The sequence below is a fragment of the Corythoichthys intestinalis genome, chromosome 13 (assembly GCF_030265065.1).
Source record: "Corythoichthys intestinalis isolate RoL2023-P3 chromosome 13, ASM3026506v1, whole genome shotgun sequence".
In the NCBI taxonomy this organism is placed as follows: Eukaryota; Metazoa; Chordata; class Actinopteri; order Syngnathiformes; family Syngnathidae; genus Corythoichthys; species Corythoichthys intestinalis.
In genome coordinates, this window is record NC_080407.1 from 43,761,008 (window position 1) to 43,785,945 (window position 24,938).

Sequence of the window (24,938 nt, forward strand, 5' to 3'; positions counted from 1 at the left end):
CACGGAACAAAAGTAAATAGAATAAAAATGATATAATAAAATATAATAATAACACTATTAATTAAATAGATAATAACCAAATAACCCTCTCTGGGTTCTTCACAGAAAAAAGCCAGGAAATAAATAACACGATTGGAAAAAAAATAAAAAAATGTTCAGGGGGCCGGACCTAATGTGGACGGGCCGTAGTTTGGGGACCCCTGGCCTAAACCATTTGTTAAGAGCATTGCAAAAAAAAAAAACGTTAGCATTTATAGCACTTAAGCTAGCGGACTTTTGCTATGTAAGTTTGCCAACTGTTGTACATAGATCCTCATTTATTTAGTTTTTTTTTTTTACCGTTAGAGGCTCAGCTCAGGTATGTTATTTTTATTTTTTTTGTTCCTTATCCAATTACTCGATTATTCGACTAATAGGTTCATCGATTAATCGACTACTAAAATAATCGATGGCTGCAGCCCTAAAGTTAAGACATTAACATAAACTAATAAATTCTTAAACTATAGTTTTTTCGACCCTGCTTATAAGAATCAGAATCGGAATCGAGAATCGTTCGGAACTGGAATCGAAACATGGAACCGGAATCGTTCAATTTCAAACGATGCCCAACCCTACACAGGACAGAGGTTGAGTCAACCTTAATCCATTTTAACTGGCTGAGTGTGATTTAGTTATTGCCACCACCTGTTACGTGCTACAGGTAAGAAACAGGTGCCGTTAATTACACAAATTGGAGACGCATCACATGATTTTTCAAAGGGTGCCAATTAGAGATGTCCGGACCCACAGTGGGTATGGGATGCCGATCGATCGGGTCCGATCACGTATCAAGTATCGGAAAGTATCGGAATCGGCAAAAAAATATCGGACAAGCCTTTTTTTTAATATATATATATATTTTAATTAAATTGTTTTCTAATTGTATTTAACGTTACAGACAAAATGTCTTACACTCATCCAGAGTTTAAACTTAAGGTAGGGTTATCAAATTTATCGCGTTAACGGCGAGAATGAGTATTTTTTACATTCATCACGTTACAATATTTAACGCAATAAACGCATGCACTGAACGACCCACTCACGCATTGTCGCGTTCAATCTACAATGGCGCCGTTTTACCCATACAGTATATAGAGCTAAAATGCAGCGTAAAATGAGTAGAGTGAATTATGGCTGCCTTTGGAGCCTTGTTTTAATTGGCTAAAGCCTTACAATCCCTCTCCCAACGATTAGAAATATCGTGGGAAGCAATGTAGGGAAGAAAGGTAGTAGTTGATCTTTTTCTTAACATCCTATGTTATTTCCCAACACAGAGAAGATATACAGTATCAATTGGTACCACTACGCACAGTCATGGTTGCACTTCCCATCATGCATTTGGGCAGAACAGTTAAATGGCTACAGTATCATTTACTGAAAGCTCAACAAATACACTGGATGGCAATATTTAGTCACAATATACAAAGTCACATTTATCCTTTAAGATTTACAAGTCTTTCTATCCGTGGATCCCTCTCACAGAAAGAATGTTAATAATGTAAATGCCATCTTGAGGATTTATTGTCATAATAAACAAATACAGTATATGTTGAATGTATATATTCGTCCGAGTTTTATTCATTTTTTTCTTCATGTATTGCCAAAATGTATATGATCGGGAAAAATTACCAGGAATTATTGGAATTGAATCGGGATTTTTAAAAAAAGCAATTGGATCGGGAAATATCAGGATCGGCAGATACTCAAACTAAAACGATCGGGATCGGATCGGGAGCAAAAAAACATGATCGGAACAACCCTAGTGCCAATACTTTTGGCCAGCACTGTAGCACCTAGGCGAGATTTCAAAAGCAGAACTGGAGGGATTTTTTTGCGGGGGTGCTGATTTCTCCTCTCTGTGTCTCCTGCCCACAGCTCCCGCCCGGGTCGCCCTCCCAAGCGGTGTTCTTCCGGCGCCGGCGTCCAGGAAAGCCCGAGGCTGCTTCACCCGGGCCTGCTGTCCCCCAACCTGCTCTCTCACACCGGTAAGACTCTCTATTCTGCCTTCCCTCCTCTATCCCTGGCACCGAGGAGGAGGACAGCATGGCGAGAGGAACGAATCTGAGCAGATGTGAGGAGGCTCGTAACAAGCGGGTGGTTGGAGAGATGGAGGGATTAAAGAGGCGGTAACAGGAGATCCGAGAAGGGAAGAGAAAGACCTGACAGAGAGAGATAGGAGGTGAACGAGTGCAGGCGGCACGCCGGTGTGATGAATGACTCGTCTCCAGGGTCCCGCTCCTCCATCTGTCCATCTCTCTCCTTCCTCGCCGTCCCCCTTTTCTACCTTCGAAGTTCCCCGTCGCTTATTCCGTCCTCCGCAGGATTAATAAAACATGCTTGTGTTTAGTGACATATGGACACGGCTCACCGTGGCATACTAATGACGCACACGCAAACACGCACCAGGTACGTGCGCGCGTGCACAGAGTGTTTGGTGAACATTAGCGGATCCCAGAGAAAACATTTGCTCACTTATGATCGCTCATTAGTACGCGCGCATTTCTGCAGGCCTCGCGTCCACCGAGATGCCCGGTTGCCGGGGGAGACGAGCCGTTGTTTACGACCTCGAGGGTTCGGCGGCGACAGCGGGGCGCGCGGGAGGTGTCGGCAAATCACAGATGGACATTTATCACAGGGCTGCTAAAACTGAGCGCAAAGAGGCTCTTGGGTCAGGGCGTTTCAATGGACGCTACGATATCTACGAAGAACAAGCTCTTTTTATCTTGAATATAGTTTATCACGAGTAGACGTTCAATTCGTTTGAACTGGGAGGGTGGCAGCGAATGAACGTTTGTTCATTCGCTGCCACCCTCCCAGTTCAAACAAATTGGACGTCAATGGCGCTTGGTCAAAAGGGCTATCTGAAGACCTGCGATCAAGGATTGTTGATTGGTATAAAGCTGGGAAAGGATACAAAACCATCTCTAAAAGTCTGAATGTTCATCAATCGACAGTCAGAGGAGTTGTCTACAAATGGAGAGAGTTTGTCACTGTTGCTTCTCTCCCAAGGAGTGGCCCTCCACCAAAGACGACGCCAAGAGTTCGGCGCAGAATACTCATAGAGGTAAAAAGGAACCCTACTTACAGACTTACAGAAATCACCGACACAGTCCAATATTTGTGTGCACACATCATCTATATGAAAACTATGGCCAAGAATAGTGTTCATGGGAGGACTCCACGGATGAAGCCACTGCGGTCTCAAAAAACATTGTTGCATTGTGGGACCAAAATTGAATTGTTTGGGAGTAACACACAACGTCATGTGTGGAAGAAAAATGGAACAGCTCACCAACATCAATACCTCATCCCCACCGTGAAGCATGGTGGAGGGAGCATCATGATTTGGGGCTGTTTTGCTGCCTCGGGGCCTGGACAACTTGCAATTATTAATGGAAGAATGAATTCAAAAGGATGTTTTGCAGGGAAACCTGAGGCCGTCTGTCGAAGCTTTTAAAGCTAAAAAGAGGATGGATGTTGCAACAAGACAATTATCCAAAAGTAAATCAACTTCAGAATGGTTTCAGAAGAACAAAATACATGTTCTGGAGTGGCCAAGTCAAAGTCCAGACTTGAACCCCATTGAGATGCTGTGGCATGAGCTAAAGACAGCGATTCATGCCAGACATCCCGCCATATGTAAACAAGGAGCGTTTTCCGTTGAAAATTCTAAATAAATGCTTAAATCCCTCAATTCCTAATAGATATGGACGTTAAACAGTCTCGATTCTTGGTGAAAAGCAAAAAACCAAAAAAAAAAAACAGGCAGTTAGCATTTATTTTATGTAATTATGTCAAATGTGCTGCTAGTCTTTAAGTCACTGTGGCGGCCCCCTTAGTACAACAAATACCTTTTTGTGTTGAAAATTCTTGTGAATAAATGCATAAATCCCTAAATTCTTCATTGATATGGACGTAAAACAGTCTTGATTCTAGGTTAAAATTAAAAAAAAAAAACATGCAGGTAGCATTTATTGTACGTAAATATTGCGAACGATGATGCTAGTCAGTAAGCAAATTAGCGGCCGCCATATCACAAAGAGCATTTTCCGTTGAAAAATCTTATGAATAAATGCTTAAATCCCTGAATTCTTTATAGATATGGACATAAAACAGTCTTGATTCTTGGTTAAATGCAAAAAAAACTGGGCAGTTAGCATTTATTTTACGTATATATTGCGAACTATGATGCTAGTCAGAACAAATGGTAAATGGTGTTATACAGCGCTTTTCCCACTCCTGAGACAATCCTTCCTGTTTGTATGCAGTACAGTTTTCGTACTTTTTCCAACCTAAATCCGGCCTTAGATCGCTACATGTGACCGACCGCTAATAAATGAAGCGGAGTGAGGGACGGCCCCCTTCGAGAAGGCGTGACGCAGTGAGTGGGGAATGTGTCGCGTCAATATATTATGAAGTGTGTGAACAATGGTAATTCTTTCTGAGCACAAAGTTATCGATATGGACTATTGTTATAATGATACAATAACCCATTACATAACCATACTAAGCCAAAGAAATACAAAAAAAAAAATCATTGAATTCCGACAAGAGAAAAAAAAATAGGTGGGGGGGGCACAAAATATTAAATGATTAAATGTGATGGTTCACTTACTTATTTTTCCCTTTTGTGTCATTGTTTGCATACTATCTTCATTGAAATATGAAAACCGATAAATGTCTGGGTGGTTTTAGCTAAAGGAGACAGTTTTTTCATCTGTGTGATTTTGTGATTTGTGATTTTTTTTTTTTAATTCCAAAAAGTTCAGATACTTTTTCATACCACTGTAATATAATAAATCCTTCCTGTAAATAAATCTAAAATTTATCATATCAATAACCACAGTTAGTGTTTTAGAGTGACTATCACCTTATGCTTAGCTATAATTAGCTTTTAACTCGGTTTAGCTGCACTCGGTGACGAAGAGTAGATCTTTGAACAACGCAGGCGAAATGATGCAAATAGTCTCAACCTGAAGATTTTAGATCATGGGATGTTTTAGAACTTGTGTGATTGTCTCACACAGTACATGGTATGGAGTTCAACCTCTACCATGTGGAGTGGATGAAAAAAAATCTCAGATTTGAATATCACATTATTGCGCAAATGAAATGAGAACTGAATAGATTTTACTTTGAATTAAGTGTACCGCTCCAAAAATACTTATTGTGTACCTAATTATTGGGGGGCAGCTTAGTTGAGGATAGCAACTAGCAAGAAATTGCAAAATAATTAATCGTCAGTGTCTCCTTTGACGCAGATGCTGCAATGGTCAGAGTAGGTGCGTGTGCTAACCTTTTGAGAGTGCTCTTTGTAGCCCTCATTTGACTTGTTAATTCATGTGCGCACTAAACAGTTCAATGCCTTCCCTTGTCTCTGTGACACGCACACGCGTGTCAAGCAGGCCTCACTTCCTAGAATGCACAAATCTCCCTTCCGTGCTGACAACAGTTCTGACTTAGCACACGGATAAATTGGTGCATACAAACGGGACAGAGCTTGTTGATGACACGTGATGTTTAAATTGAAGAAAAAACAACAAACTTCTGACACATCAATTCAGTTTACCCTGCCGGAAAACAATTGAAACGGCTTACCTTTACCCTAACCAGTGGCTATTTCTTGCAATATGATGAGAGATGTTGTTGAATATTAACAGTGAGAGAACAATTGTAAGCCAAACAATGTCTTTAAATAATGAAGACATGCACTAAATAGCTGTTAATTCATCTGATAATCGATTAGTATTTAGTTCTCTGTTAATTGTTGCACCTGTTTTTGTCAATAGGGGTGTGCCAAAATATCGAAATGGTGAGATACTTTGTATTCCAAAAGGTTTTCGATATGCTTCTGGCAAGAATCAATATATCGTTTTGAAAAAAAACAAAAAACAAAATAACAAGTTGCTTCCAAAATCTAGAATAGTGTCTCTGTTAACTCAATGGCGGCCATTGACGGCGAATGAATGTCCGTTCATTCGAAACCAGAGCATTCGCAGCCAGTCTTTCCGATATTCGGGGTCACTTCCTGTTCTTTAACCCAAAATTAACAGGAAGTGACCCAAAAATGGCCCAAAATCAACTGGAAGTGACCCAGAAATACCCGTAAATCAAGAGGAAGTGACTGAAAATGAACTGCAAATGGCCTGAAATGCCCCAAAATTCGACTCATTGGTTGCCATTCGGGGTGTTAAAAAAATTAAAAAAATAAAATAAAAATTAATTTGCGATTTTACATCACGCAGTTCTCGTATCGATTCTGTATAGAGTCTTACGCATGTGTTTTTGGTGGAAATAAACAATTCAGTGGCTGCACTTCTACTCTTGTCCAGTAGTTGGCAGCGTGTGGCTGCATTGCCTTGCAGTCTGCTGAAGTAACAACAACATTAGACTAATCCGAGTAGAAATTTATGTATGTCGCCCTCTAGTGGTTGCTCAGATTAGTCCTTTTATAAGTCTGAAATTTAAATTTAAATGTACCAATGTCCATTCATAGACTTAATAATACTTGACATTAGGGCTGCAGCTATCGATTATTTTAGTAGTTGATTAATCGATTAACTAGTTAGTTCGAATAATCGAGTAATTGGATAAGGAACACGAAAAAATAAATCACCTGAGCTGAGCCTCAAACGGTATTAAACAAATAAATAAATGAGGATTGAAGTACAACAAAAGAACAATTGGCTAACTTACATAGGAAAAGTCCACTAGCTTAAATGCTATAAAATGGTAACATTTTTTTTTTTACAACGCTCTTAACACATATTCCCACAAAAAAAAAAAAAACAGCTAAATATACTGATAAACTAAATTACAAATGCATTAATGAAAAAAGAAAAAAAAAAAAAGCTCAAACTTAGCTTAGCTAATGTTGGTCTTAACAGGGAGCAGCTGGATTCAGCTATGTGAAATGAGGCAGACCAGAGGGCAGTGTATCCACTCAAATCAATAAAAGTAAATGCAAACACTTTCAAAATAAACCATTATAACCCTACTTTAATTAAACGAATACTCAAAGCAGCAAAATTTAATTAAATTTCTTTTTTCCCAATCAAATACTCGAGTTAATCAATTAATCGTTGCAGCGCTACTTGACATGACACGGGCATGACATGGGAAACAGGGCCGATTTGTAGGGAGGCCTATTATCAAAAACTTCAAATTCAAATATTCTCAAAACCAAAGCTGCTACCGACCTAAAACCAAAACAGGCACCTACCTTCGCCATATACGAGTCACCATGAGCAACGGCATCAAAAAATTAAGTCGTTCTCTTATAAAATCCCAATTATTATTTCTTATGTACGGTAAGCATAACAAAACTTAAAATGGCTACAAAAGTCTCAGATTTTACACTAGATACACAAAAATCACCAAATGCAAAAATAATCACCTATATTTTCATGATCAATAACAATATATAACATATCAATTAAGTTTTTGCCCAAAATAGCAACTTCACTTTTTTTCAACAGCTAATAAATCACTCAATTTTCAAATCAGAAACCTAATACTTGAGAAAAACATGCAGAATGATTTATAAATAATTTATAAATAGATTATTAATAAATTCTATATGCAATCACAACTTATTATAGAATAGAATAGCCCTTTATTGTCATTATACAGTTGTATAGTTAGTTATGTAGTTGTAGTGAATGAGGCTAGCGCCCGCCGTCTGCCATTAACAGGGCTTTTCTGGTGAACTTTCTTGTGAATAAATGCTTAAATCCTCGAATTTTTCATAGATATGGACGTAAAACAGTCTTGATTCTTGGTTAAAAGCAAAGAAACCGTGCAGTTAGCGTTTATGTAAATATGTGTAAGTACAATGCTACTCTGTTAGCGAATGAGGCTAGTGGCCGCCTGACGTAAACAGAGCTTTTATGGTGAAAATAGTTTGTGAATAAATGTTTAAATCCCCGAATTTTTCAAGGATATGGACGTAAAAGCATCTTGTTTCTTAATTAAAAAAGTGAATTAACAGTGCAGTTAGCGTTTGTTTTACGTAAATATGTCAAAGTACAATGCTACTCTGTTAGCGACTGAGGCTAGCGGCCGTCTGACATAAAAAGAGCTTTTCTGGTGAAAATTCTTGTGAATAAATGCTTGAATCCCCGAATTCTTCATAGATATGGACGTAAAACAGTCTTGATTCTTGGTTAAAAGAAAAGTAAACATGCAGTTAGCGTTTACTTTCCGTAAATATGTCGAAGTAAATGTTAGCGAATGAGGCTAGCGGCCGCCTGACGTAAACAGAGCTTTTTGGGCGAAAATTCTTGTGAATAAATGCTTGAGTCCCCGAATTCTTCATAAATATGGACATAAAACAGTCTCGACTCTTGGTTAAAAGCAAAGAAGCCGTGCAGTTAGCGTTTACGTAAAAATGTCGACGTACAATGCTACTCTGTTAGCGAACGAGGCTAGCGGCCGCCTGATGTAAACATAGCTTTTTAGGCAAAAATTCTTTGAATAAATGCTTAAATCCTGGAATTCTTCATAGATATGGACGTAAAACAGTCTCGATTCTTAATTAAAAAAGCAAAGAAACCGTGCAGTTAGCGTTTATTTTATGTAAATATCTCGAAGTAGAATGCTACTCGTTTAGCGAATGCGGCTAGCGGCCCCTGACGTAAACAGAGCTTTTCAGGGCAAAAATTCTTGTGAATAAATGCTTAAATCCCAGAATTCTTCATAGATATGGACGTAAACCAGTCTCAATTCTTGGTTAAAAGCAAAGAAACCGTGCAGTTAGCGTTTATTTTACGTAAATATTGCCAACCATGAGGCTAGTCAGTTCCATGGGTAAACAAAGAAAATTCCTGCGAATAAATGCTTCAATCACGCATGCATGGTACGAAAAATATAATATCTACCTTAAATCCTCGAACAAATCACTCCTGATACATTCCTTCCTGTTTGTATGCGGTACAGCTTTCGTACTTCTTCAAAAATCCAAGCTTAAGTCCAGCTTGGACATGAGCGTGTGCTGTCTTCGAATGACTATTACTAAATGAAGCTCAGCCCCCTATGCTAAGGCGTGACGCAAAGAATGATGAAGTGTCAGGTTAATAGAGTTTTGAAGTCTATAATTGGATGTCTACTAGTAGTAAACTCAATTCAATTCATAGCAGAAGGATGACAAGAGCTTGTTTTTCTCTTATTACTTGTATCGTAAAATACTGTGGAATAATTTTTTGACCCATGAGATAATCGTCATGGTGAGGTACCCAGAGGTTCCCACCCCTATTTGTCCTATAATGTTTTCAGTCATAAAGGTTTCAGTCATTCAGAGCACAAAAGTGACTTACAAAAAGAGAGAAAAAGTAAAAGATGGCCGGTTTAAGTGCTGGGACGCCCGCATTAAATCTGTCGGATCTGGCGTTCATGGGAGCGTAAACAAAAAGAGAATAGGGTGTTTCTAAATCCAGAACACAAAGAGCAATTCCTCTCTTTTGCTGTTTGTTTTCTTCTAAGTGTCACTCAGAGTGCGCCAAGCATCAAATATTGAGGAGCCAAATGGGCCTACTTTCACGCGAGCTGTTTTGGTGAAGTCCGAAAGACCCTTTCTGATGTCGGAATGACCCCCCGCGCTACACCTATGTCCCATTTGCTAGAGAGTTGTTTTGCATTTACCTAATTGATTAATATTCGTACTGTTCATGACTTCACGCTAAAGTAGCGTTCATTTATGCACATTGTTTAATTTCCCCTTTTAATTTTAGTATTACCGTAATTTGTGGACTATGAGAAGCTACTTTTTTCCTTCATTTTAGGGCTGCCGCTATCGATTATTTTAGTTGTCGATTAATCGATGAACTAGTTAGTTCGAATAATCGAGTAATCGATTAAGGAACATAAAAAAAATAAATTATCTGATCTGAGCCTTAATCGGAATTAAAAAATAAATAAATAAATGAGGATCTAAGTACAACAAAAGAACAACTGGCTAACTTGCATTGCAGAGGTCCGCTAGCATAAATGTTTTTTTTTTTTTTTTTTTTTTTTTTTTTTTAACAGTGCCTTTAGCAAATGTTTTAAACATATATTTCCACAAGAAAACAGATAAATATACCTACAAATTAAATTACAAATGCATAAAAAAAACACAAGCTAAGTTTTTGTTGCTGCTAATGTTGGTCTTAACAGGGAGCAGCTGGATTCAGCCATGTGAAATGAGTTATATAATATTGACTGTTGCCCCTAAAGGGCAGTGTATCCACCCAAATCAATAAAACTAAATGCAAACACTTTCAAAACAAACCCTTACAATGCCACTTTAATTAAACGAATTTCGAAGCAGAAAATTTGAATTCAAATGTTTTTTTAATCTTTTTTTTTTTAGTCCGCTAGCTTAAATGCTATAAAATGCTTTTTTTTTTTTTTTTAAACAATGCCTCTAACAAATGGTTTAAACACACATTCCCACAAGAACACAGTTATATACCTATAAATTAAATTACAAATGCATAAAAAAACATAAGCTAAGTTTTTGTTGCAGCTTATGTTGGTCTTAACAGGGAGCAGCTGGATTCAGCCATGTGAAATGAGTTATATAATATTCACTGTTGCCACTAGAGGGCAGTGTATCGACCCAAATCGATAAAACTAAATTCAAACTCTTTCAAACAAACCATTTTTTCAAAGCAGAAAATTTTAATTCATATCTTTTTTTTAATCTTTTTTTTTACTCCGCTAGCTTAAGTGCTATAAAATGCGAGCTTATTAAAAAAATTTTTTTTTTACAATGACTTTAACAAATGGTTTAAACACATATTCCCTTAAAACAACAGCTAAATATACCTATAAATTAAATTACAAATACATGAAAAAAAAACAAGCTCAAACAAAAACTTAGTTTATGTTGGTCTTAACAGGGAGCAGCTGGATTCAGCCATGTGAAATGAGTTTTATATAATATTCACTGTTGGCACTAGAGGGCAGTGTATCCACCCAAATCAATAAAACTAAATGCAAACATTTCCAAAACAAACCATTACAATGCCACTTTAATTAAACGATTTTTCGAAGCAGAAAATTTTAATTCAAATCTTTTTTTTTAATCTTTATTTTTACTCCGCTAGCTTAAGTGCTATAAAATGCGAGTTTTTTTTTTTTTTTTTTTTTTTTTACAATGACTTTAACAAATGGTTTGAACACATATTCCCTTAGAAAACAGCTAAATATACCTATAAATTAAATTACAAATGCATATAAAAAACATAAGCTCAAACAAAAACTTAGCTTATGTTGGTCTTAACAGGGAGCAGTTGGATTCAGCCATGTGAAATGAATTATATCGTATTCACTGTTGCAACTAGAGGGCAGTGTATCCGAATCAATGAAACTAAATGCAAACACTTTCAAAACAAACCATTACAATGCCACTTTAATTAAACAAATTTTCGAAGCGGGAAATTTTAATTCGAAAGTTTTTTTAAATCAAATTACTCAAGTTAATCGATTAACTTTGTTAGCATTAGCCTCATGCTAACATTACATTTAGTGTGTGATGATCACTCAGCTGCACAATATTGGGGAAAAAATGACATTGCGACTATCTGGGGGTTTGCGATATATATTGTGATATTAATACTAGAAGAATTTTCTGCAGATCTTTCCGTAATTTATAGACTTTCTCAATGAGCAGACGGACGGTGGAGATATGATCTGATGTGGAGCCGTTTGGCATGAAGCCAGCCTGCTGGAGGCGGCGGCCACTTCTAATCGCTGGGAGACCACGGGTCAGCCTCTGGGAACTCCGGGTATATTGACATCCGGCTCGAAGGACCATTAAAATGTCAAGTTTAACTACCCGTATTCATGTAATACCGTTTAATCCAGGGTAAAGGATCTAATATATATAGGGATCTAGGAGGCCATGTCTCTGCACACTTCCGTCTTTTATGAAGCAAAACAAAAGTTTGCGTGTTCAAAACAAACAACCGAGCAAAATAACTATAGCATGTCCTGCGATGTGACTATTGCGCACGCGCAAATTGCGATGATAATGTTCAAATAATATATTGTGCAGGCCTACTCAGCACAGACCTTTTATCTTGGCGTATGGAACAAGAGTGACCAAAAGTGTGGTGTTATTTTCAAGAAATCGAGCATGCCTACCACGGCAGCACCCCAGCTATGAACGAACACCTGAACATGCGCACAGGCTTACTGGTTGAAGACGACAGAAGAAAAAAAGTTGGAGTATCATTAGTCCATATGACTAACTTTTAGTGAAGTTGCTATTATGTGCCTCTTATTAACGTGCATCATTCAGGTTCATTTTTTTCCCCCCGAAGAAGTGGGTAGCAGTTAGAATTACAGTGTTGTTTCAGCTTTGGTCAAATTGTGCCTACAAGTTGCTAGTCCTGCTGCTTTACGAATTAATAAATGGAAACACGTGACATCTATTTATCTACTCTGCTCAACACCATCTAAGCGTCTTTTCTCAGACATGCTCACATTCCTTCACTTCACTGCTTAACGAGAACAATATAGAGATATGAGAGAAGTCTGAATCGCTAAATTAGTCAAAAGGTTCATTGTTAGACTAGTCGTAAAAATAATTGTTTGGGACGGCCCTAAGACCAATCGAGCTAGAAAACAATTAGCTGTCTGAATTTCCATCAAAGGTCCAAAAAGATGCACTACGAGTAATCAAGGCCACATTTGGAAAGATCTGTAGTTGATCATCTGATTAAGAGCAAAAGAAGCGTAATCACGAGCACAACATGCAGATTGTGGCGACACAAGTGTCTTTTAGGCTGTCCGTCAATCAATCGTGGGCTAATCCCAGGGTTCCTCAGTCACCATTAGCGACGGGGGTTGATGCTCGGTAACCGTGGACACAGCGGAAAGCCATCGATCTACGCGAGCGTGCCCGCGCGTGCGTAGGGTTGATTGTCATGATGGGGAACAGTATCGGGGCCTTCTCTTTTTATTGATTGTCTTCTGCTTGCGTCCGAGCTCCACCTGGCAGAAGAGTTTGAATCATGTAATAGTCAACATGGGTAAACCTCAACCATGAGAGACAGAATGTGGGGGGGAAAAAACAGAAAATCAAATTGTTTGATTTTTAAAGAATTTATTTGCAAATTATGGTGGAAAATGAGTATTTGGTCAATACCAAAAGTTCATCTCAATACTTTGTTATGTACCCTTTGTTGGCAATAACGGAGGCCAAACGTTTTCTGTAACTCTTCACAAGTTTTCACACACTGTTGCTGGTATTTTGGCCCATTCCTCCATGCAGATCTCCTCTAGAGCAGTGATGTTTTGGGGCTGTCGTTGGGCAACACGGACTTTCAAATCCCTCCACAGATTTTCTATGGGGTTGAGATCTGGAGACTGGCTAGGCCACTCCAGGACCTTGAAATGCTTCTTACGAAGCCACTCCTTTGTCACCCTGGCTGTGTGTTTGGGATCATTGTCATGCTGAAAGACCCAGCCACGTCTCATCTTCAATGCCCTTGCTGATGGAAGGAGATTTTCACTCAAAATATCTCGATACATGGCCCCATTCATTCTTTCCTTTACACAGATCAGTCGTCCTGGTCCCTTTGCAGAAAAACAGCCCCAAAGCATGATGTTTCCACCCCAATGCTTCACAGTGGGTATGGTGTTCTTCGGATGCAATTCAGTATTCTTTCTCTTCCAAACATGAGAACTTGTGTTTCTACCAAAAAGTTCTATTTTGGTTTCATCTGACCATAACCCATTCTCCCAGTCCTCTTCTGGATCATCTGAATGCTCTCTAGCGAACCGCAGACGGGCCTGGACGTGTACTGGCTTCAGCAGGGGGACACGTCTGGCAGTGCAGGATTTGAGACCCTGGTGGCGCATTGTGTTGCTGATAGTAGCCTTTGTTACTGTGGTCCCAGCTCTCTGTAGGTCATTCACTAGGTCCCTCCATGTGGTTCTGGGATTTTTGCTCACCGTCCTTATCATTTTGACGCCATGGGGTGAGATGTTTCATGGAGCCCCAGATCGAGGGAGATTATCAGTGGTCTTGTATGTCTTCCATTTTCTAATAATTGCTCCCACAGTTGATTTCTTTACACCAAGCGTTTTACCTATTGCAGAATTAGTCTTCCCAGCCTGGTGCAGGTCTACAATTCTGTCTCTGGTGTCCTTCAACAGCTCTTTGGTCTTGGCCATAGTGGAGTTTGGAGTGTGACTGACTAAGGTTGTGGACAGGTGTCTTTTAATACCGATAGTGAGTTAAAACAGGTGCTATTAATACAGGTGGAGCCTCGTTAGAAGAAGTTAGACCTCTTTGACAGCCAGAAATCTTGCTTGTTTGGAGGTGACCAAATACTTATTTTCCACCCTAATTTGGAAATAAATTCTTTAAAAATCAAACAATGTGATTGTCTGTTTTTTCCCACATTCTGTCTCTCATGGTTGAGGTTTACCCATGTTGACAATTACAGGCCTCTCTAATCTTTTCAAGTAGGAGAACTTGCACAATTGGTCGTTGACTAAATACTTGTTTGCCCCACTGTAACTGAACATTTGAGCATCCTGAAAAGTTGGTAGTGTCATGTCCCTACTGTCCCTATGCAATCCTACGCCCTTTTTAGATCCTCATTTTCGTTTTTTTTTTTATGCCATTTGAGGCTAAGCTCAGATATTTTATTTAGTTTTGAATAAAAGTGTAATTCTGCATAGTTTGAAACACTCGGTATTTTTGTATTCGCAGTTAATGCTCTTTTGAAAGTGCAATATTAGCAAGGGTGCCTGTACGTTCCACTTTTTTACTTTTTCCTCTTAATTTTGGTTTACTGAAGAAAGAAATGATTCAAGAATGTCCCCAAAGTGCCTCAAAATGAACAGGAGTGTAGCAAGCCCTTGTTTTTCATCTCCTGAAACGTATTCTCCAATGCATTAAAGTGCGTACGACAGGATAAAAAAAAGTCTTAAATAGCTATCGACTTCACCTTTGCTGTCACACCTCCCGAACACTATATTATGCCACTGTAGTTAGTCAGGCTTTTGTCATTTCCATTCCCCCTGGCTTTGGAGAATGTAAACAAACCAAGAGGCATGACAGCTAGCCGACATGCTAACCCGAACCGAGTGGCGTCTCAAAAGTCTTATTTTCGCTTTTCGAAGCGAAAAATCACACAAAACTAGCCTGGATCATGTCACACTGCGGCGGGGTTGTCGATTGTCTTCGCCGATCGGCAACCCGCCTGGCGGAGAGCAAGTTACAGCTGGTTCCCCTGCTACTACGGACAGGAGAGCTCACCGGGGAAGCAGCTTGAGAGTACCGCTGGACAAACCGACCGACGTCGGAGGAACGCGTAGCTGCCACATGGTCAACACAAATATAATGACAAATAATGCTTTACTACACGGCGACGACGTAAACAAAGAGCGCCGTGCAGTTGTTGTGCAGCTAACATGACAGACAGAATGTGTCTTAGATGTTTTCTACATGCCCATCCATGATGAAATATAAGTTAATACCGTATTGGCCCGAATATAAGACGGCCCTGATTATAAGACGGCCCCCTCTTTTTCAAGACTCAGGTTTGAAAAAAGACTTTTTGAACACCAAATTAATTTTTATACAGAAAATAACTACAATACATCTGACACAAATGATTATAACAATATATTTGAGAGAAAAAGCATGTTATTTTGCCTCATTCAAATCTTAATATCTGAACATTTAAATATGTAAACTAAAGTGCAATCACATTCGTAAATGAACGGCTTCTGTTTTTTTAAAAATGTAAATAAATTAATCTATTGTGATAAAACAACAAAATTGCAATAACTGCATTAATCATCAAAGTGAGGTCTAACTGTAACTGTAGTCTTGAAACAAATCTGAATAAGGAAAAACATTGCAATAAAATAATGCAAACTGGTTAAACTTGGGAGTAGCTGAGATCTGTCATGACAGAACATTACTGCTCAAGTGCAGCATTCGCTTCAGTGATATCTGGCGCCATCTAGCGTCGTGAATGGGTATAATGTCTAGACCCCGAATATAAGACGACTCGCACTTTTTCAGTCCAATTTCAATGCAAAAAACAGTCTTATATTCGGGTCAATACGGTATGCCGCCGTAGTTAGGCTTTTGTCATTTCCCTGCCTCCCGGCTTCGGAGAATGTAAACAAACCAAGAGGCGTGACAGCTAGCTGAAATGCTAACCCGAACCGAGTGACGTCTTAAAGTCTTATTTTCGCTTTTCGAAGCGTAAAATTATAGAAAACTTGTCACACGGCGGCGGGGTTGTCGATAGTCTTCGCCGATCGGCAACCCGCCCCGCGGAGAGCAAGTTACAACTCGTTCCCCTGCTACTACAGACGAGAGCTCACCAGGGAGGCAGTTGGAGAGTACCGCCGGACAAGCCGGCCGACGTCAGAGGAACTCGTAGCTGCCACATGGTCAACACGTATATAATGAAAAATAATGCTTTACTACACGGCGACGACGTAAACAAAGAGCGGCGTGCAGTTGTTGTGCAGCTAACATGACAGACAGAATGTGTCTTAGATGTTTTCTACATGCCCATCCATGATGAAACATAAGTAAATAGTCCTTTATTTAAAAAAAGTTTGTAGTGTTTACTTTGTAATCTCTGTATTCGCGGCCATTTTTAACACAACGTTGTAATTCCTGATGGGGTTGAAAATTTGACAGAACACATGAAGAGGGCAATAAACCGAGTATAGTGCTCTCCCGGCGGGGGGATTTGCGACAAGGAGCATGTCAGCCACAAAATGCAAGCCACCTCCGTATTAAAACATGTGCCATGATCCCAGTATTTGACATAATAGAAAACAAGATGTTTACTCACTTCCTCGAAAGTCCAATGGTCCCACAGTAGTAGTAGTAGTAGTAGTAGTAGTAGTGTTTTGGCCAATATCCACTTGAACTCGAGACTGGAGCCGGAAGTCACTCATTTTCATGGCATGGGATTCAAAAATTGAACTTATAAAATGATCGCTTCCACACACATTGAGGCAGTCCATTTCATTCAGGAGCATAAAAAACCCCTTGAAATATGAAATAGACATGCTTTTTGGTGTCATACGCACTTTAAATGTTCCTAATCCGATTACTCGATTATTCGATATAACTAGTTGACAGATTGACTACTAAAATAATCGATAACCGCAGCCCTAATTCAGTCCTTCCAATCTGTCACCCCTCAAATTTCAGGTCTCAAGCATAAGCGGATTTTAAGGGGGGGCCAGGGGGGTCAGGCCCCTCCTGGTGGCCGAAAAGTGTCATTGCATGTAATTGACTTTCCTATATATATATATGTATATATATATATATATATATATATAAGTTGTCAAGCAATAAAACTGCAACAAAAATGAATGAAATGAACAAAAAACATTTTTATAATGGGTCGAAATGATTTTTCGTGCACCTTAGACAGTCATTTGCTTTGCATATAGTTAAAAAAAAAAAAAAAAAAAGAAATATATATACAGTGGGGAGAACAAGTATTTGATACACTGCCAATGGGTTTTCCCATTGTCAGTGTATCAAATACTTGTTCTCCCCACTGTATATATATTTAGAGAAAAAAAATACTTTTTTAAAATGATTTTTTTTCTTTGATTGAAAATATATATATTTTTATTGAAGCAGCTTTTTTTATGGGGATTGAATGATTTAAACACAAATGTCCTAATCATAATATAGCCGAAACACAAAAAGGATTGCTTCAACCAAAGAAAACTTTTTCAATGAAAAAAAAAAAGTGTTCAAATGCAAATTTTTCAATCTAAAATATTTTTTCACATTCAAAAACTTTTTTTCTACGATTGAAATTTTTTTTTTTGATTGAAGTGATTTTTCTTTTTGAAAATCTATATTTTTTTGAGGCAACTTTTTTTTTTTTAATTTAATAATAAAGAGAAAAATGTCCTAGCCAAAGTGTGGCAAAAACACCAATCAATCAATCAATCAATCAATCAATCAATCAATCAATCAATCAATCAATCAATCAATCAATCAATCAATCAATCAATCAATCAATCAATCAATCAATCAATCAATCAATCAATCAATCCAAAAAAAAAACAAAAAAAAACGACTTCAGTCAAAAAAAAAGTATATATATATATATATATTTATTTATATTATATATATATATAATATATAATTATAATATATATTATTATATATTACATATTATTATATATATATAATATATAATTAATCACGCTAAAATATTTCACGCAATTAATGAACATGCCCCGCTCAAACAGATTAAAATGACAGTGTCATGTCCATTTGTTGCTTGTTTTTTTGTTTTTGTCGCCCTCTGCTGGCGCTTGGGTGCGACTGATTTTATGGCACCATCCATGAGCCAATAATTATTGACGTCAACAATAGCGAGCTACTAGTTTATTTTTTGTTTGAAAATTTTATAAATTTTAACAAAACGAAAACATTAAGAGGGGTTTTAATATAAAATTTCTATAACTTGTACTAACATTTATCTTTTAAGAACTACAAGTCTTTCTATCCATGGATCGCTTAAACAGAATGTTAATAATGTTAATGCCATCTTGTTGATTTATTGTTATAATAAACAAATACAGTACTTATGTACAGTATGTTGAATGTATATACCCGGAAAAATATGCCATATTTTATAGATGGTTTGAATTGCGATTAATTACGATTAATTTTTAAGCTGTGATTAACTCGACTAAAAATTTTAATCGTTTGACAGCCCTAATATATATATATATAAATAAATCAGAGAAAAATAGCTTTCACCTGCATTTTATTGAGTTATTTGAGTTTCAAATTTATTTTTGCATTCAAACACATTTTTTTTTTTATTGAAGCGAGTTTTTTTTGGGGTTGAAAATATATATTTAGATTGAAGCAACTTTTTTTGGATTGAATAATAAAGACACAAATCTACCTTCATATGGCTCCGCCCAGGGGATACAATTTTTGACTGGGGTAACTACATTGGTACGACACCGGTGGGCGCACCAAATTCAATGAATGACAATCTTAGCGAAAAGTATTGCCGAGGCAGCCTGATTAAGAATTCCTCTCAAGAATGATGGGAAACAAAAAATGCTCATTGTCAACTTATTATTTTAAATATTCTTGTAAGTTAATTTCATTGCTGACACTGCGTTTTGGGGTCATCAACATGTTGTGCCCCCCCCTGCCCCAAAAGTCAAACTCCGCATATAGTCTCAAGTCTCCACTTTGGGTTTTTGATAGCTTGCGGACAACTCTACTGTGGTGCGTAATGGGCATTCCTCCAAGGCCTTTAACCGTGGCTGGTGTAAAAACCAACACACACACAGAATAACATGCATGCGTTCCTTCAGATACACACATACGGGGTCATCTCTCTCACTCTGCTGGTTATTGTGTATAGAAGTCAGTTCCAGGTCAGCGCACTGAGCCAGGGATCTTAGCCAGTACAAAAGACCGTGCATGTGCATTATGTGCGTGCGCGCGAGTTGGGCATGCTTGCGTGTGTGCTTTGTCTCGCCGCCTATCTGTGAATGTGTCCTCGGGGCGTCTGAAATACTTGGACAAAACCACTTCCAAGGCAACGTGCGCACAATTTCTGTCACGGTCAGTGTTGTTTTTGGCAGCCCTTTTGGTTTTCGTTTGATAATACTTATTATTAGTCGTAGTCCTATTTTAGTCCCTTTAAAATGTGTTTGTCTTTTTTGAGTTTTCGTTGTCGAAAACCATAGACTCGCTCAGCTCGGGGCCGATCCGTACGGGGCCTATTTTCAACAACTTCAATTTTTTTTCAAAACCAACGCCGCTAGTGACCAAAAACCAAAACAGACACCTCCCTTAGGCATATATGAGTCTCCATGAGCAGCGACATAGAAAAATTCAAAGTTGCTCCCTAATAAAATCCCCATTAATTGCTATAAAATTCTCCAATTTTACGCTAGATGCTCAAAAATCACCAAATGCAGAGATAATCACCTTTCGTCAGGATGAGTAGCAATATTTAACACATGTAAGTTTTTGCCCAAAATAACAACTTCATTTTTTTAATTTAGCACAATTTTGACAGAAGCTAATAAATCACTCAATTTTCACATCAGAAACTTAATACTTTAGGAAAGCATGCAGATTCATCTTAATTTTACCCAACAAAAGCAAACTTCTTTATACAATCTTATCAAAACTTATTTACATTAGGTATGAAAAAGTATCTGAACCTTTTTGAATTCCTCACATTTCTGCATAAAATCACCATCTAATGTTATCTGATCTTTGTCAAAATCACACAGATGAAAATACAGTGTCTGCTTTAATTAAAACCACCCAAACATTTATAGCAGTGGTTCGTAACCTTGCTGAAGGTACTGAACCCCACAAGTTTCACATGTGGATTCCCCGAACCCTTCGGAATTAGATATAAAATTCAAAAACAATATATCTAAGCTAGCAAGCTAATAATTTAGCAAATTCTGGTTCAAACATTATTTTCATTTTGACAGCATGCTTAATAAACAGGTCAAAGTTTGAGACCACGCTGCCCATTGGTCTGTTGTATTCCCTCATACCAAGTGCGAGTAAACCTTCCACTGAGCAAACCAGTTCCTCCTCCCATCAGATGGTGGACTAGGTTTTAAAAGAAATGGATTAAGCCTGTGAATTGGGAGCAAACCAGTCCAAAACCTGGTCTAAAAATCCACTTTGCCTAGATTTTAGGGCTGTCCCAAACGACTAATTTCCTCCCGATTAGTCAGCCGACTATTTTTACGATTAGTCGACTAATCTAATATATACAGTACCTTGCAACCTTTCGCCACATTTCAGGCTTCAAACATAAAGATATACAATTTTAATTTTTTGTCAAGAATCAACAACAAGTGGGACACAATCGTGAAGTGGAACAAAATTTATTGGATAATTTAAACTTTTTTAACAAATAAAAAACTGAAAAGTGGGACGTGCAATATTATTCGGCCCCCTTGCGTTAATACTTTGTAGCGCCACCTTTTGCTCCAATTACAGCTGCAAGTCGCTTGGGGTATGTTCCTATCAGTTTTGCACATTGAGAGACTGACATTCTTGCCCATTCTTCCTTGCAAAACAGCTCGAGCTCAGTGAGGTTGGATGGAGAGTGTTTGTGAACAGCAGTCTTCAGCTCTTTCCACAGATTCTCGATTGGATTCAGGTCTGGACTTTGACTTGGCCATTCCAACACCTGGATACGTTTATTTTTGAACCATTCCATTGTATATTTGGCTTTATGTTTTGGATCATTGTCCTGTTGGAAGATAAATCTCCGTCCCAGTCTCAGGTCTTGTGCAGATACCAACAGGTTTTCTTCCAGAATGTTCCTGTATTTGGCTGCATCCATCTTCCCGTCAATTTTAACCATCTTCCCTGTCCCTGCTGAAGAAAAGCAGGCCCAAACCATGATGCTGCCAACACCATGTTTGACAGTGGGGATGGTGAGTTCAGGGTGATGAGCTGTGTTTCTTTTACGCCAAACATATCGTTTTGCATTGTGGCCAAAAAGTTCAATTTTGGTTTCATCTGACCAGAGCACCTTCTTCCACATGTTTGGTGTGTCTCCCAGGTGGCTTGTGGCAAACTTTAAACGAGACTTTTTATGGATATCTTTGAGAAATGGCTTTCTTCTTGCCACTCTTCCATAAAGGCCAGATTTGTGCAGTGTACAACTGATTGTTGTCCTATGGACAGACTCTCCCACCTCAGCTGTAGATCTCTGCAGTTCATCCAGAGTGATCATGGGCCTCTTGGCTGCATCTCTGATCAGTTTTCTCCTTGTTTGAGAAGAAAGTTTGGAAGGACGGCCGGGTCTTGGTAGATTTGCAATGGTCTGATGCTCCTTCCATTTCAATATGATGGCTTGCACAGTGCTCCTTGAGATGTTTAAAGCTTGGGAAATCTTTTTGTATCCAAATCCGGCTTTAAACTTCTCCACAACAGTATCTCGGACCTGCCTGATGTGTTCCTTGGTTTTCATAATGCTCTCTGCACTTTAAACAGAACCCTGAGACTATCACAGAGCAGGTGCATTTATACGGAGACTTGATTACACACAGGTGGATTCTATTTATCATCATCGGATCATTCAGAGATCCTCACTGAACTTCTAGAGTGAGTTTGCTGCACTGAAAGTAAAGGGGCCGAATAATATTGCACGCCCCACTTTTCAGTTTTTTATTTGTTAAAAAAGTTTTAATTATCCAATAAATGAATGAATGAATGTTGTTCCACTTCACGATTGTGTCCCACTTGTTGTTGATTCTTGACAAAAAAATGAAATTTCATATCTTTATGTTTGAAGCCTGAAATGTGGGGAAAGGTTGCAAGATTCAAGGGGGCCGAATACTTTTGCAAGGCACTGTAAGTAAATCAACTTCAGAATGGTTTCAGAAGAACAAAATACACGTTATGGAGTTGCCAAGTCAAAGTCCAGACTTGAACCCCATTGAGATGCGGTGGCATGACCCAATGATAGCGATTCATGCCAGATATCCCAGGAATCCTCGTAAATTAGTGGTTGACTAAATGCTTATTTACCCCACTGGATTTAGCTCGTTATCATCATGAAAAAATTGTTCCTCGATGAAATATTTTCATTATAGTCATCGTTGACGAAAACAACACTGGTCACGGTGCCACTCCCCAGTCACACCACCTGGAGGCAACAGAAGGGTGCGCATCTTGACTAATGTGTGTTTGTGTATGTGTGTTTTAGGCTTGACAGCGGCCGCCATGGCCGAACTCCAGAAGCTACACAAGATGAAGATGATGATGAGTCTGCAGAACGGAAATGAGTCGGACAATGACGACCTGCACTCTAACGCGGGTAACTTTTAGCTAAACAGCTTCTACTTCAAATGTCTTCCGAGACACCGCAGTATTTCCATCCTTTTCAATGTCCAACATGTCACAAGTGTGCGTGCGTTCACGCTTGATGTGCGTTCGACAAAGAGTCCATTATATTGTTGTGTGAATTATTCAAACAAAACAAAAAGCAGAAGGTAAAAGAAAGACGAGCCGTTTTATTTTTTATTGTAAATGTAAAAATCCTGCTAGGAGTGGCGCTTTTTGCAAGAATAAACATGTAAGCAGGACTGCAAGGTGTATGTATGAAGAGAAAGAAAAAGAACATCTGCCCATCTGTTTACACTCGGTCTTCCTGGTGTAAATGCAGAGGGGACGAAGCCCAGCTGTCTCTCTTTCTCTCACACGCGCACAAACACGACCGTGTACGTGCACAGCACAGGGAATTCGATGGGCAATAATAGAGAGAGACGGCTGCTAATTCAAGCTAATGGCGGGAGATGAAGATGGATGAGGCAAGAAGGGAGGCCAAGTTTTGTAGAAGTTGATCCATTTTACGCTGTCTTGATGTGCCCAGGAGGAAGCGAATGCTCCTGGGACAAGGAACGACTGAGCAGCCCCCCGGCCGGAGCCCAGGGTGGAGGAGGCAGGGCCAACCCGGCGGCAGGAGGCGGGCGGGGTCCGGCTTTGGGAGCTGTCAATCAACAGCAACTCCAACAACAGCAGCAGCAGCTGCTTGCTAACAGTGAGTGCGCACACACCTTTACTTGTTGGCTGGGGGAAGCTACATCCCCAACTTTCGATGCCTGTTACTGTGACATAACTCGCATAATTCGGAATTAACCCTTTAAGTTCCCTTAAATGCCCCGTAAATCTCAAGCTTTTGGCATGTGATAGTTTCTTTTTTGGTATGTGGCAAAATGGCTTTTACAGCACATTGACATTGCAATTGCAATCCATTTTCAGTGGTAGAAAAACAATGATAAGTGTATGGTCAAAAATCGCAACCACACGTTTTTCTGCCATTCCAAATGAATGGATAATTTGTCATTATGCCACATACTGAAGAAATGCCATACGCCAAAAGCCATTTTTCCATTTTCCGAAAAAAATGCCATATGCCAAAAGTCATTTGCCATTTACCAAATAAATCTGCCAGATGGCAAAAGCCATTTTGCCACATACCGAAAAAATGCCATATGCCAAAAGCTAGTTTTCCATTTACCAAAAAAATGCTATATGCCAAAAGCCATTTGCCATTTACCAAATAAATCTGCCATATGCCAAAAGCTATTTTGCCATATGCCAAAAGCCATTTTGCCATATACCAAAAAAAATGCCAAAAGCCATTTTTCCATTTACTGAAAAAATGCCATATGCCAAAAGCCATTTTGCCATATGAAAAAAACATGCTAAAAGCCATTTTGCCTTATACCGAAAAAATGCAATATGCCTAAAGCTATTTTTCCATATACCGAAAAAATGCAATGTCATTTGCCATTTATCAAATAAATCTGCCATATGCCAAAAGCTATTTTGCCATATGCCAAAAGCCATCTTGCCATATACCAAAAAAATGCCAAAAGCCATTTTTCCATTTACTGAAAAAATGCCATATGCCAAAAGCCATTTTGCCATATGAAAAAAATGCCATATACCAAAAGCCATTTTGCCATATGAAAAAAAAACATATGCTAAAAGCCGTTTTGTCTTGTACCGAAAAAATGCCATGTCTAAAGCTATTTTGCCACATTAAAAAAAAATGCCATATGCCAAAAGCCATTTTACCATATGAAAAAAGCCATATGCCAAAAGCCATTTTGCCACATACCAAAAAAAATGCCATATGCCAAAAGCTATTTTTCCATTTAGCGAAAAAAATGCCATATGCCAAAAGCTATTTTTCCATGCAGCGAAAAAATGCCATATGCCAAAAGCCATTTGGCCATTTACCGAAAAAATGGCATATGCCACAAGCCATTTGCCATTGACCAATTAAATCTGCCATATGCCAAAAGCCATTTTGCCATATGTCAAAAAAATGCCATATGCCAAAAGCCATTTTCCCCTATGCAAAAAAAAGCCA

The 24,938-nt window shown here is 38.6% G+C and overlaps 1 protein-coding gene across 2 annotated transcripts in view; it reads left to right on the plus strand.

Annotated features, from left to right (window-relative positions):
• The window catches only part of LOC130928738 (dachshund homolog 2-like), a 114,541-nt gene that overhangs the window by 56,643 nt on the left and 32,960 nt on the right, over window positions 1-24,938 (plus strand). For both annotated transcript variants that reach the window (XM_057855468.1, XM_057855469.1), the window contains exons 2-4: window positions 1,915-2,024; window positions 22,764-22,874; window positions 23,430-23,597. In XM_057855468.1, the coding sequence (XP_057711451.1) occupies window positions 1,915-2,024; window positions 22,764-22,874; window positions 23,430-23,597 (389 nt within the window). The remainder of the gene's footprint in view (window positions 1-1,914; window positions 2,025-22,763; window positions 22,875-23,429; window positions 23,598-24,938) is intronic.